This window comes from Amblyomma americanum, chromosome 4 (assembly GCF_052857255.1).
Source record: "Amblyomma americanum isolate KBUSLIRL-KWMA chromosome 4, ASM5285725v1, whole genome shotgun sequence".
Lineage (NCBI taxonomy): Eukaryota > Metazoa > Arthropoda > Arachnida > Ixodida > Ixodidae > Amblyomma > Amblyomma americanum.
In genome coordinates, this window is record NC_135500.1 from 205025882 (window position 1) to 205040916 (window position 15035).

The 15035-nt window shown below is 46.7% G+C and overlaps 2 protein-coding genes across 4 annotated transcripts in view; one reads left to right on the plus strand and one right to left on the minus strand.

Annotated features, from left to right (window-relative positions):
* The window catches only part of LOC144127524 (uncharacterized), a 105126-nt gene that overhangs the window by 67099 nt on the left and 22992 nt on the right, over positions 1-15035 (minus strand). The window contains exon 1 of one of the 3 annotated variants that reach the window (XM_077660516.1): positions 10971-11107. The exons of the other annotated variants lie outside the window; for them this stretch is intronic. Within the exon in view, the coding sequence (XP_077516642.1) occupies positions 10971-10979 (9 nt within the window). The 5' untranslated portion in view covers positions 10980-11107. Of the gene's footprint in view, positions 1-10970; positions 11108-15035 lie in introns of those variants that run through there. 3 annotated transcript variants of the gene reach the window in all.
* On the plus strand, positions 5256-7023 carry LOC144127523 (uncharacterized). Its single transcript, XM_077660515.1, has one exon. The coding sequence runs from the start codon at positions 5292-5294 to the stop codon at positions 7002-7004; it is 1713 nt and encodes a 570-aa protein (XP_077516641.1). The 5' UTR covers positions 5256-5291; the 3' UTR covers positions 7005-7023.

The window sequence follows — 15035 nt, forward strand, 5'->3', positions numbered from 1 at the left end:
GGTGGCTTGAGCCACCACCCGATGTAAAGGGTTCAGCCGTATCCATCCATCCATCCATCCATGGACAAACGGTTACGCCCACGACTACGCCGACAACGCCGACGCCGGCGATGCGGAAGCCAGGAACGTGCGTCTAAGAGCTGCGCTCTGAAAACAGTTTGCTTAGGGCCTGGATACCTATACATAAAATATGTTACCAAGATATGTTAAAAAATATGTCTACTCTTCGCTAGTGTGAATTCCTAAAATAACACCATTAAGGAATGCTAAATCTCGGTTCCGGGATCTGGTTTACTTTAATTTTCTCGTTAGATATAAGTAGTAACTTTTTACGGGAAATCTTTCAGCTGCACATATGCCGATATATCATTGCACCGACATGCAGAAAACAACAAAAAAAAGTCATACAGTTCACTTAATGCTCCGGAAATGATAATGATGTAAAAACATTTCTCGAATACGCAACAGCACCACATGATTGCGCTCCCTGCGGGGAACCGTGGTAATGACGTAGGGGCATGTCGTGGCGGTACCGCTGTGTCATACTTTATTCACTCTGATGACTTTACATTGTCTTGTCATCATGTAACTTACATGTGTAACAGCGCTAGTGCTGGCAGTCTAACGCGTGATAGGTGGTGTTATGACCGCGTTCGGTTTGAGATTTGGTTTATGAAGTTGGACGTTCCAAAGCGACTCAAGGCTATGAGGGACGCCGTAGTGAAGGGATCGGCACCGACACCGCACAGGACCTGCGGATTTGAATTTAGAGGACCAGCAGATGAAACCTTCGAAGAAACCAACTGGTCCGAACGCGGGGCCTGGTTATATAGCTCAGTGGTTTCGCTTCTGCGATTGGCCGCACGGGTGCAACCATTCGCGACCTCTTCGGGCTTCAGACGGGCAGGCAGCTGCGATAGGACCTGAGTGCATCGTGTTTTGCGAGGGCGTCAACAACTGCGATGTCATGGAACCCGTACCACCCGAGCGCCAGTGATGTACGCGTCTGTGTGCTGTTGTGGTCAACGAATGCGACGCCTACGGAGACGCAAAGCGAACGAATAATAATAATAATAATAATAATAATAATAATAATAATAATAATAATAATAATAATAATAATAATAATAATAATAATAATAATAATAATAATAATAATAATAATAATAATAATAATAATAATAATAATAATAATTGGTTCTGGGGGAAAGGAAATGGCGCAGTATGTCTCATATATCGTTGGACACCTGAACCGCGCCGTAAGGGAAGGGATAAAGAAGGGAGTGAAAGAAGAAAGGAAGAAGAGGTGCCGTAGTGGAGGGCTCCGGAATAATTTCGACCACCTGAGGATCTTTAACGTGCACTGACATCGCACAGCACACGGGCGCCTTAGCGTTTTGCCTCCATAAAAACGCAGCCGCCGCGGTCGGGTTAGAACCCGGGAACTCAGGATCAGTAGCCGCGCGCTAACCACTGAGCCACCTCGGCTGGTGAACGGAGACGCACAACGGCCAATTCAGGGAGCAGCGTCACTGCAGCCCGGTCGTGATCTCTTCGGGAGGCGGATGGGCTGCTTTGAGAGGCCTCCTAGAGACTGCGAGCGGTTTATCCAACGGGCAACGCGTCGCGCCCAACGGACGATGACGTTCCGTGAACTCCCTGGCAGCGCTGCAACACGCTGTCGCGTTCCACTCTTAAAGGCGTGGCTTAAGCGTCCCACAGTTTTTATTGCAAGACCGCTGCAACAAATACATGAGCTTAGCTAGCCGAAGTATTCCTCTATCCTGCACCGTCATGCTGTTTATCAGTGACCGTTATGCCAGGAAAAAAAATGTTGAAAAAATACCCGAACGAACATGATAACCTTCGAATTGCCCTGGACTGTGCATTGGATTGAAAAACAAGAGCATAAAAAGCAGACCTACAAAGTTACGTCTTGGTGGGGCTTTGCAAAGAGCGATTTCGATTTTGTTGTTCTTAACCTTAACGGACCAAACGTTGCGCGATGTCACCCTACTGAACTTTGGGGCTACTTCTTCTGCACTGACTTTTCAGGCCTAAGACATTAAAAGTGTAAATGAATTTCTCAAGGCAAAAAAAATATATAAAAGCTCATTGCGGAATTTTTACTTCAGGATGGCCAATGGAAGCGAGAGGTATGTGTGAAGCTTAATTGAAAAGGGCCTTTGTTGGTTTCATCTTTTTATTCTGTCGTTATTGTTATGCTAAAATATTTCTGAATTTCGACGCCTTTTGTAAACCTTTTGCATTGATTCTAATGTTCTGAATACAATTGGCAGCTTCTGGAATCCACGACCGGCCCGATCTTTTCCCTGTAGGGATTCCTTCTAAAGATAAGCGTGCATTTGGATTCTCTGATCAGGAATAGCATATTCGTGCTAGTCTGACTGTAAGAGGAAATAATTCGGCCGAGGGCTGTATAACAGCTGATACAGAAAAAGCTGTGTCTTAATCGTGCTCTATAATACCTTCGTATTTCAAAGAAGGGCAGGTTTCACTTAGTGAAGAATTTTGGGCCGGTTTAAATAGCCACTCAAGGACTTATATGACATCCTATTTTTCTTGAGCTTGCGCTTCGTAGATGGGTTTTCGTTTGGTGTCGTGGTTACAGTTTTGTAGTTCATGTTGATTTGTTTTTTTTTTCAATTATTCTAAGCAGCACCAGCATATCCCGATGTACAGGGCAATTCGTTTCCTCGATGTTCTGTCTAGAAGAAGCACTTTCAAAAGATGAATGCCGATATTGTGAGAGCTCGTGGTGATACGATAATGCCAAGATGCTTCTCTCCACGTGGGACTATCTGTAGCATGAATAGCCTGAGAAAAATGAACTTACAGCCATTGGAAATAACACTGCAAGTATGAGTGTCATTGCAGGGGTCACGAAACAGGGGGAGTAAATGCAGACATCAGAACCTTCGCGTCGTGGACAACAAAACATTCCAAGCGTCTATATACAATCCAACCTCTTTGTTGAGCTTCGCAGTTGAGTTGAGCTGACGCCTGCGCAACATTGCTCTTTCTTTCTCCCATACTTTCCTCTTGACTTTTATGGCCCCTGTAGCCAACGAGGCGCGAAGTAATCGGGTTGCTTCGCTTCGATGCCTTTCTTGTCAGCCTCAGGGCCACTGATCTTTCATGTGGCTTGCGCCCATCGGAACGGAATCGTACTCCTTTATTTAGCAGTTAAAATTAGCGGGTAGAAATCTGGAAAGATGACCAGTGAAAAGCACTTTTGTTGTGGTCAGGCGGTTAACCGAGCTATGGTGCAGTTAAACCATCCAGACGTAAAGCTCGCTTTTCTGTAGGTGCAACGTAATAAATCACGTTTTTGCGTAAGTAGCCATGCATTGTTTATGTCGACTTCTACATAGAGCTTTGAGAGAGAATCGAACGCTCTTCGAGGGGGCTGCAATTTCTAAATGTTAAAAAATGAATGCGGCTCGTTTCAGAGATTCTCTTTCCGTGGATTAAATTAATAACAAACATTCGTTGTAAGTTACCTGCATTTCGTTTAACAAATATTCCGACCTACACAGAGTTGCGATTGCTTCACGACGAAGTTACGCTAGTGTATGCATTTATTTATGGTTTACGAGATTTACGAAATCAGTCAGGCTGATGATGATGATGATTGTGATGGTGTTCTCAGGTTCTAGGATTGCGCCCCCAGTTCTTATAGGCTGCTGAATCTTGCACACGCTTCATCAGCAGTTATATAGAAAATAATAATGTATTGAAGCTTTATGTAGGAATATCGCAGGAACCAGTTTTTCTTTTATCCACAGTGGAGACAAGGCACGAAGGTGTTGGTTCTAGACAACACGAGACAAAAATGAACTAGAATAAACGGGGGGCCTCACTCCGCTCATATATTCTATATAAACGCACAGCTAATATCTACTCCACGTGGATCATTACCTGAGAATTCCAAAGCGAAAACTCGAGGACGCTCACAGAGCAGGTTTGTCGCACGAGTTTTCAAGCAGTAATAACTTACTTCTATGGCAACAGGCAGGGTGACTCAATTAGAGCGGCAAGCTGCGCTAGTTGGTGGATGTTCGCCTTGAAAACGAAGTTACTGCGCTCCAAACCACGGATAACAGAAGCGAAAGTGATCAAGACGCGCGCAGTTCACTTCTGCTTCCATTGTCCAAGTTTTCTGTCTCAGTAGCCCCATTTTCAAGATGAGTGACTCAAAACTTATGGCGTCACGCGCCGTTCACTTGTAGGAAACATCGCACATCGCCCTCTAGTGACAACGGATAAAAACCTTGCGTCTATAGTGGTGAAGCGAGTGAGTGCTACTGCAACAGGAGCCGCCTTTTTCATCGAAGCTTTCGTCTTTGTGTGTTTGCTGGGTGTTTGTTTATTTTGAGTTGGAATGAATGAGAAAACGGAACTCCAAAGCACTGTTCGGCTTACGTGCGTGTGTTGTTGATGACTTGCTTTCTTCTTCGATGTCCAAAAGAATGGGAAAATATATAACGTCGTTTACAACCTCGTTGTTTAAAACTGTAATAATTTATTATTACTGCGCACGCCGGTGAAATATGTTTCTTATTTCCTTCCGTTTGCACAGAAGCAACTCATTGCAGTTGCAGTTTCAGTTGAATGACTGCAGTTAAAGGCCTATTCAACTCGAAAAGTTTTTTTTTTGTTCCTATATACCAACTGAGGACGCTTTAGGTGTAAATTGAACACAACCATTGACAGCTCATAGGTCACGCTGTGGTCGTAGATAACAACAACGTGAAGCATCTAGCTTCAGATGCGATTGGCCGACAAGTTTTACACAACTAATTTACAAGGATTCCTACATTAGGCAAGTTTCACGGGATACACATTTTCGTTGTAGTCATTATGGCTAATCATGATACCAACGCTCCAACTAATCATGATGGGCTTTTCCGCAGCCACCAGGTTTCCATGTTTAAAGTCATAACCGTAAAATCATAATCCCCATGATTGGCCATAACCGATATCATACCGAAGTATTCTTTGTTGAAACTTGAGAAATATCTCCGCGAAATCTTCAATTAACTTATGAAGACATTTAAGTATCGCTGCCTAATGTGAAAGGATATCCGCTGTCCTCTATATTTCGACTCCATCTTGGCCGACCATCGGCGTCGGGCTCACTGATTTTGACAAAGACGACGTAGTTTCACGCGCTAACAATCGCACAGGCAGCTCGAGCGCTGTGAGCCCTCAGAAGAAGAGAAAGAACAAGAGGAAGACGTGCGGCTGTGCCCTTGTGCCTCGAAAAAATGCAGAAGCTGATCGGCAGTAGCCAGTCCCGCTCCCTGTCCTCGGCATCTTTCAGGGAGCGATCCAAGGACCTGCCGCACCGAGAGCAGAAGATCAAGAGCAGCTGCAAGCGGGAGCCCGTCGCTGCTCTTCTGGACATCGGTACTGTGCTCGAGATGAGCGACGAGCTCTCCGCCTTCGCGCCGGTCCCGGTGCTCATCTATTCCACCAAGTACCGGTTGGCGCGGAACCGCTGGCTCTGGGAGTTCGTCAGCAGCAAGGGTTACTTCGTCCACAAGACCAGGGTTCGCGAGACAGTGCTCCGACCGGTCTTGAGGCTCTACAACAGCGTGACTGACGTCACGAGCGACCTGATAGCCTTCGGCTACGACTATGGGCAGCCGACGCTCATGGTGAGGTCGCGACGTCTCGCGGAGCCTTACTGCCGCCTAGCGCGCCATACGTGGCTGCAACACAAAATGCTGAAGCGGCCTCCGGAACTGGGTCGCCTGGTTTGCGTAGCAGGGGTCGTGTTCACTCCTCCACAAGTTTACGAAGAACATCTCAACGAAATCATGTCTCAAGCACTGCAGGCATTCCAGGAACTGCACGACCATGTTGGTTTTCCGGTTGTCTGCGGCCTCAACCAGCACATTCACGACGTCGCCGATTTTCTGAAAAAGATGCACACTTTGAGAGACAAGTGCAGGAACACAGTGCTCGACGTCGAAGTGGAGTCGAAGAAACGCGAGCGTGTGCTTCCGATCCAAGCTTGGCCCTGGACGGATCTCAGCATGGCCAGAGTTCCTTACGAAGCGGACGACGATGACGTTAATGTCGACAGCGGAGCACTGGCTGCTGAAAGGCACGAGCTCCACGCGTCGCGGGACGTCTCAGTATGCTTGCTGTATCGTCTTGTCCTTATCACGCACAGTGTCCTGCAGTACCTCGTCTTCATCAACGTCGGCGAGCCCGAGATCGTCCAGGAGCCCGCTGACGAAGTCCTGGTGGTATCGGTCCGCCAGCAGCTGACCGAGAGCGTCCTAGAGATGTTCCTCGACCCCAGCACTCGCGTTGTGGACGCCCTTTTTGAAGCCATCATGTCCCGAGCCTCCGCGCTTGTGCTCAAAGGGGCGACGTCAAAGCAGCTGCGCGTTAGAACCCTGCAGCAGTGCCGGCTGGGCAGCGCCGTAGCGTCGTGGCAGCTGGCTACTCAGCTTCTGACTAGCATCGGCGAAGCGTTCGCCGCAGCCGTTCTGACGGAAGTCGGGCGCGACGAGAGGACCCACAAGTACTGCCACGACTGCCTGAACCTCATACCGCGCTTCAAGGACGATTGCCTGTACCAGGTGTTCCGAGCGCTGTCGCTTCGTCACCGGAAGCTGTCCTTGCTGAAGGCGCAGCACACTGAGCCGCTGGATGCCTTGGCTTCCAGGGCCGTAACTGTGCTGACGAAGATTACCATCACCTACGCCCTGCACCTATTCCGTACGGAGAAGGTGCCGCTGAAGCATGCCTACATGCACGAACAAGATCTTCAGGACGACTTTGCAAGCTTTCTGGCGTACCTCCGAGGCTGGTTTTCCGTAGTGGTTCCCCAGCCTCCCACCACGGTGCACAAGATGACTGGAGGTCGGCTTAGGGCATTCATGACTGATATGCTTGTGGCGTACTACAAGGAAGTGGTCGAGCCGTCTGCTGGGGACACACGGCAGACGGCGGCTATTGAGTGACAGGTCATGTGGTTTCAAGACTGGCACATTTCATTTGCCGAGCTGCCGCAGTGCGATTCTCTGCAGAAATAAAATTATATTATTCTATGTGCTTTTCAAATGGCTTTAAATGGAGAAATTTATGGTGCCGTTCCGTGCACAAAAAGTGTCACGTGGCGCGAGTGTGAGTATTGCGTGTGGTGTCGCTTTTTTTGTAGCGATAGCTACATTACGGTAGCATTTCTAGCCTTCAGCCGCCACGCTGTCACGTGGTTGGTCACGTGGTGCGGAGCAGCTGCCGGCGGCGTGGCGCCGTGGTTGATCACATGGTTCGTCACCTTGTTGGTCACGTGACCAGCCACGTGGTGCGGAGCAGCTGCTGCTGCCGGCGGCGCGGCGCGCCGGCGAAGCCGAACTGCCACAGTTGTGCGCATGCGCCGTGTCAAGGGGGACGAAGATGAAACGCCCAGCGAAGCGACGAAAGACTGACTTTGCAATTCAACTGAGCAAGTTCCACTTGGCCAGCTGTAGCTATCGCGTCACTCCAGATTTAACCAGAGCTGAACCACCGCCATTTTTTTTTTCTTATTTAAAGTCCCAACTGATGTAGGTTTCTTCCAAGGTCACGCTTACTGGCTAGCGCGCTGTAGACCTAAAACCACGTTTGAACCTGTATCTCGTCCCGTCTTTGTCTAAGCAGATAAGTGATACCTCTCAGGGCCAAATTAAAGTTCTGTTGATTGCCAGGCTGAATCAAAGCCTAAAAAGGCGATCAGTTTAAGTGTGGCTTCCTACTTTTCCGATTGCTATCGTTATTTGAGCTAAATTTTGTTTGCGCATGCAAATGCATTGATAGACTTGGATGCAGCTGGACTCGTATTTTTTATATGTTCGCCTTCTAGCCGTTTTGACTACAAGCTATGATTCAAGGCAGTTTAAAAACGTGTGTAATTCCATGGATTTATTTAATTTTGAGTATCATTGCTCCGTAATTTTTATTTGCTCTTTTGCATGCGTTAAAAAATTCTCTGCGAAAGTAGTCTTTATTCTGATTTGGCTTTATAGCTTTCAACTAATCGGCAGAATTTCCTTGTTTTCAGGCTCCAAGGCAAAAGGAGTCGCTTTGAATTTATCTGCATATGGCCTTCGCTAGTGTCTGGACCTCTGAACGTTGTCAGTTTTGTGGAGAAACACTTTGCTTAGTCACTACTTACCTGGAGTGCAAATTTGAATTCTTCTAGTCGGTCACACATCTCTTCCATCAGAAACCATCAGAAAGAGCGGACTAAGCTTCAGCATGCTAACCCTAGCACACCACTAGCTGGTCTTTTTCGAGCCCGTGCTTGATGTTTCTGGTTAAGAGCAGTGCCGGACTACAATCGCAGTCGTTACTCAGACGTCAGGTGGCCTCCATGAGATCACATTATTTAGTGTTGATGGCAAGCGCATAAAGAGGAAATTGTATGCTGGTAATGAAAACATGCTGAAAGAGCCACCAAGTGGCTTCATCAAATGGGCGCTTTCTAGATTTCACCCTTACAGTGTGAGCAGACACGATGCAGTTTCAATTTGCCTCACTGATTTTCTTTTAGTATGCTCAAGCCTTTTTTGTGCGCGTGTCAAATACGTGACGTGAGTGACCGCTAGAAGTTGTGCTTGCACGGAAATATTACGGCCAGCGTAGTGAAAACTATCCAACAGCGAAAGCCCATTGAAAACCTAATGGCAAACATACGACTGCGGTTACACTCCTGCCTTAAAAAAAAAACCTTGGACACCATAAAGAGAAAAATTGTTTCGACTTTCACTTTGTTTTTCAAAGCCGTCCTTACCTGGTCTACGTGAGAAGACGGTTTGTTACGTTGCAGCATATTCTAGCCGCGAGGTGATTTCTCCCCAGTCTTGCTAGGGGCAATCGTTAGGATCCTTCTCCACACGGTAAACAGTCGTTAAGAGCTGGTGTTGTATAGCAGGAATACCAATTGCGCCTACTCTCTCACCTTTCGTGTAGATGGCTGCTTACAGAAGGTGGTAACTTAGCCTGTATAATCCATGCTGTAATTCTTGAAGGTGCCGTTTTATTGTAAGTATTAGTAACGGCTCTTCGTGTTCGGAATCAGAGATGCCCTGCATTTAAACTAGCAACCGATAACAGTGCTATAATCTCGCATTCTGTAGTATTCATTCTACCTTTGCTTTAGCTTGTCCCGGTGGTCATGTAAAATTCGTCTCACGGCTGGAGGGTTGTAAGAAAGCCACAATGGAGCATTATTGTTTCAGGTAGGCGCTTTCGCGTTTTTCTTGTTGATGCTTCTATTCGCGCGATCTGCTCCTCTCAGCTGTTTTCATCCGCGCGTGTTCAGTGAATGTGGAAAGCTGTCAGAAACAACGTGGAGTCGTTTCTTTTGCCTCTGAATGCAAAGTATACTGAAGACATGAGGGATTCGAAGATTCCACTACGTACGCAACTACGCAGATGTGGCACAGTGTTGGACGGCACACTGACTCTTTGCGAGGAAACTTCGTGGTAATATATAGACGATCAGCGCTCTTGTCAGTACAGATCACCACACGACAGCTCTTTTGAAAGGTCGTAATAGAACCGCAACTGTATGCTAAAGTTTTGCGACAAAGTGTCTGGTGTCTCTTCGTTCACCATCTTGTAGCGCTCTTTTAATTATTGATTTTTACCTGGCTGTTAATTTATAATGTTCAGGCATTGCATAGACTACCCATTACTTGTTTTGTTTTTTAGAAACAATCAAACCACTCTTTTTGTAATCTTCGTGAGCCTTAAACTATACATACACTTTGCAGCGACTTTCCTCAGCGTTAACCACTCATGTTCAGTCGCAAAGATGCAACAGCGAAGCGAATCAAGTCTGTGCTGCTTCGCGCTGGTCGTGCAGTTCGAATGAATTTTTTTATAGCTAAAGTGGACTGGACATAGCAAAGAGGTCATGTAGCTAACGGCACGAAGAGAGGACGAACAGACAAAGACCCAACACAAACTCTATCTGTTTGCCCCATCTTCGCGCTGTTACCAACATGTTTGTGAATCAGCAAGCCCAAGAAAAAGGTACCCACAGGACATCATCCTTTGAACTGCGTGTGTCTCTGAAAAAAAAAATGTGTGTCTGCGTGTCTCTCTCTATGTGCGCGATGAAAAAAAAAATGGATTCGAATAACCAAGACCAACTGGCCCGTCTTTCTGCTCTAACAGTGCAGTTAGTCCTACTATAACAGAGTGGTAAGCTTTAATGAGAAGAACTTTTTAGCGAACGCCTCGAGAAATTCATCTCTGAAGTTATATTGAGCATGATGCTTCAAGACTGGCTGAAAAGAAATTTAAAAAATTGCCAAGTTCGCAATATCTCCTGTTTCTTTCTTATACCTTACATTATAAGACCTTCCAAAGCTAGCACAGTGACCTGGGCTCGAATGCACATGCCGACCGTGATTTTATGCCATATTCACAGGTGTGTATTGCATAAGTGAATTCGGATCACAGTCTGGTACTATTGCAGACTGTTTTTTGTATAAACGAAAATAACAACGACGTCATCCGGGGTCATATCGAAAATTGTGAAAAAATGCCGATCTGCCCTCAAACATCTTGAAGACGCATGTGTCCTCTAAGTAGATATTATTCAGCCATTCATTATTCCGACATCTCCTCTTCATATCATAGCGGTACCGATATTTGTTTCCTCAGCAGATACTGCACCTAATAGTGTCAGAATCCAAACTTGCAGTTTTGGATTCTGAAATTTCGCCTCCAAGGCGAAATTCTAGAGGCCTGTGTGCTGTGCGATGTCAGCGCTCGTGATAGAACCCCAGGTGGTCAAAATTTCTGGATCCCCTCACTACGGCGTTTCTCATAGCCCGAGTCGCATTGGTACGTTAAACCCCCGTAAACCAAACCAAACCAACTTCTACCAGTTTTGCGCTTGTTCCGTAGTAATAATTAAAATTTCCTCCACTCACCTCTCGCATTTTACCGTAACCAAGGAACCATCCTCAAGAACTGTTCACAGCACTGCGGATAACGCTGAACGATTCTGCGGGTAATATTAGCCTTAGAGTTAAAACCCCGCTCTCACGAGGCGTACAAGACATGCTGCTCTCCGGTATACTGCACCTGATATTTGCCCTCGTGGCAGAGGAGCGGGAAGCAAAGCCCGGTACGGCAATATCTTCGGAGTGAGGCAGCCGCCCTAGGTCGGGAAAGGGAAGGGCAGGTGAGGGCCGCCAACCTTGACTTCGGCAAGCGCGTAGGGCAGAGCCGAAGGAAGAGCGCTGCAGCGGGGCGAGATTACACGCCACTTCCGGAGCGGAAGCAACCCGTCGCGCGTATGGAGGGAAAGGCGCACCCACGGTGGAAGTAAGTATGGGCTGGGCATTTGCGTTCAGAGAAACGGTACATTGTCTGTCTTGTCCGTTTCCGTCACTAGGCTTCGGCACTGCTTTCTTCACGGCACATATGATATTTACCCGCCGGGGTGGCTAAGTGGTTAGGGCGCTCGGCTACTGATCCGGAGTTCCCGGGTTCGAACCCGACCGCGGCGGCTGCGTCTTTATGGAGGAAAAACGCTAAGGCGCCCGTGTGCTGTTCGATGTCAGTGCACGTTAAAGATCCCCAGGCGGTCGAAATTATTCCGGAGCCCTCCACTACGGCACCTCCTTCTTCCTTTCCTCTTTCACTGCCTCCTTTATTCCTTCCCTTACGGCGCGGTTCGGGTGTCCAACGATATATGAGACAGATACTGTGCCATTTCCTTTCCCCAAAAACCAATTATTATTAATATTATTATTACATATGATATTTGTCTAAGATGTTAATGGTACGGAGTCGGAGGTTCGCGCCAGGACGTTTGCGAGGCGAACGAAATATCAACCTGGCGGGATACAAACGGGATATAAAAGTTACTTATGTCCAACGCGATGTTGCCGATGGGGTGAGGACGACAACATGAATCGTAAACGTTCGATCCCCAGGCGCTGAAAAAGTGAGAAATAGAACGAAGTGAACTACTTTTGCAGGTGTTGCCATCCCCAGGAAAAAAAGAAAATTCTTTCTTCTTGTACAGAATATTTAGCGTCAATCGTACATCCCAATTTCACGCTTATCATAATTTATCTGCGGTGCGGTGCAATGAAACTGCGCTCTTTCTCAAAATATGTCTTCGAACACGTTGTTTTTTTGCTTATCGATTCTGTTTTAATATATGACTTCTAGGCTGACTAGAATCTAAGAGATAAATTCAAACTATCAGCTCAATGAGAACTAACTGTAGGCTAATGTCTCAACACAAAACGATATCGCTGTCTCGTGCTTCCAAATCTAACAGCTTCCGATTCAACCCCGATCGCATGCTTCAGCATCAACAAAAAACATAGCGTGTTTGCTAGCTTGAAAGCTGACCTGTCTGTCGTCACGAAGGCTTTAATTTCATTTTGGTTGTTGGGGAAAGGAAATGGCGCAGTATCTGTCTCACATCTCGGCGGACACCTGAACCGCGCCGTAAGGGAAGGGATAAAGGAGGGAGTGAGATAAGAAGAGAAGACAGAGGTGCCGTAGTGGAGGGCTCCAGAAAAATTTCGACCACCTGGGGAGCATTAACGTGCACTGACATCGCACAGCACAGGGGCGCTTTTGCGAAAGAATGATTCTGAACATTGCTCAAACAGGACCAAACAGATGCCGTACGATTGTCTTATTAACCCTTTACTCAGGTTTGCTAATGATGTTCGGTATCTTCCTAAAAAAATATCAACAGTTCTTGAAAGCATTCAGGAAAAAAAACGCTGATATTTATTTAGAAACCGTACTGCGTAAATGCATGAGCTACCAATCTTCGTATTATATCCAGTCTCCCTACGCTCGAAGCATACAGAAAGAATAGGTCAAAATTCTTTTTAATACACCCAAGAATACGACAAAAATAGAATGTACACGCACAGACCATGCTACCTCAAGGCGGACTCCAAGCAGGGCTGACAAGGCTGCTTTGTTGCCGGTTAGCAAAACTAATGTCCACCAATTTCAACGGTAAGCGAATGTAGCAAGCTTCCGCAAAAGCTATTCAATTCCTGGTCCCTGAAGCCATTCTCAACCGCATTGTCACCTCAGTTGTATATTTCGAGTATTCACTCATTCGAATTCCAGGTTCCATTTGAAGTATTTCTCTTACTATTTTTTTCTGACGTTCTGACAGTGTCAGGTTTATGCTTAGGCTCGAGCTACCTCCAGCGCAGTTGTGCGTTGTCTATTTCGAAAATTGTTTTTAATTTTATTTCCTGACTTGAAAAGCGTCCGGTCCGCGCGTATGCATCGGCGCATGCGTGATCCATAGCATCGATTAAATTTTTTGTGTGTGTTCCTGTTCAGCGAAGTATACATTTTCGAGCCGAGTACTGCTTCCGCATTGGCTTCTAGACAGCGCCAGCAGTATATAGAAATGAATAAATGAATAAAATGCCCTCCGCAACGCTGTAATGCAGCGAAAAACGGTCAGCACAACTGGTCGTTTGGAGATCACCATGAACTCGAGCAGTCTGCTTTATTGCCTCGAGCTACACGAGCACTGCTTTACAAATTTAGTCGATGTGCTCTGACACTTTTTTCCTGCGTTCAGGCGATGCCGTCAATATGCTCAGCGCGGTGCGGCCGTCAAAATGCCATCACCGGTATGATGAGGACAAAGGATGGTAATATTTGAAACAGGTTATTGTTTCTGACAGGGAACAAAAGAGGTAGGAATTGTCACCAAGTTGTCGTTTATAATTTTTTTTTCGTGGTTACATGTACAACTAATGCAGCAACTCGGCCTACGCATTGGTTTATTCTCGTGGAGTCAGAAACTGGCCGACAAATGTGGAGTTGATATGAGGTGAAAGCCGCCTGGTCCGCTCCCCAAGATCCAGAAAATGTTGACGCGCGACCATCGAGCTCTATGTTTCATCTACAACCGTCGTTGGCTAAAAGGTCCTACGGCAGTCATCAAACCTGCGCACACCGTCCTAATAAAAATGGTCAATAGACAGTCTTTACACTTCTTATTGACTCCATTGCCTTCCTATAGATATTTATTTCTGTCTACTCATAGTTTACGGACTGTCTGTAGACAAAATTCTACTGAAGGTGCATGGCCATAAGTCGTCTATGGACTGTCTATAAGATTTGTATTGGCTATACGTTCGTCTATAGCGAGTGTATAGACTTTATAGACATAAGCCTATGGACAGTGTATAGAGTGCCTAAAGAAGATTTTGTAAGCAGGTATACCTATCGCTTTTGGAAACTTGGCATTGAGTGTAGAAAAGAACTTTGAAGGATGCCATACTGCTGCGACTTGACCGCTAGCTGTGAATCGTTGCCTTCCACATTGGTTTTAACCTCCTTAATTTACACGGTACAGTCGTCCACATGCCGGTCTAGAGCTCTCGAACGGCCAGCCTAGGGTAGGGGGGGGGGGGGGGGGGGGGGGAGGTTGTACACTTGTGCCATTTAGGAGTGCTCGAAACCTGACCCTACCGTTGCACATTCCCATAGATTGCTTTCAACTCCTCATGTATACACTGTGTTGTACCCTGGACCGCCTCGATCCTCGCCCATTAACAGAGAAAAAGATCCTCGGTCCGTGGCCACAGCAGTCGACTGCCCTCAAGGCATACAAGGCACTCTTTGCCTACTTGAGAGCGACTGGATTGAGCGACGACAAATTATGACAGCGTTGTGCGCGTGTGTGTGTTATGCCTTTTTCCCTTCTCTCTTCATCCTTTTAGTCCCCTAATCCCTCTTCCCCAGTGCAGGGTAGCCAACCGGAACTTCTTTCTGGTTAACATCCCTGCCTTTCCCCTCTCCTCTTTAACTATCTATCTATCTCATGTATGTAAAAGCTGTGTCTGGCCCGCCAGGCAGCGGCAATTTTCATCAATTCACAAAAGAGCACACCGTTCGAGCGCTTTAGACAAGTGTGTGGACGATTGTACATTTCCGCCTGATGGCATGCGTACGTGTGTGCGCGTGGGTATATGTGTAATGCTAAG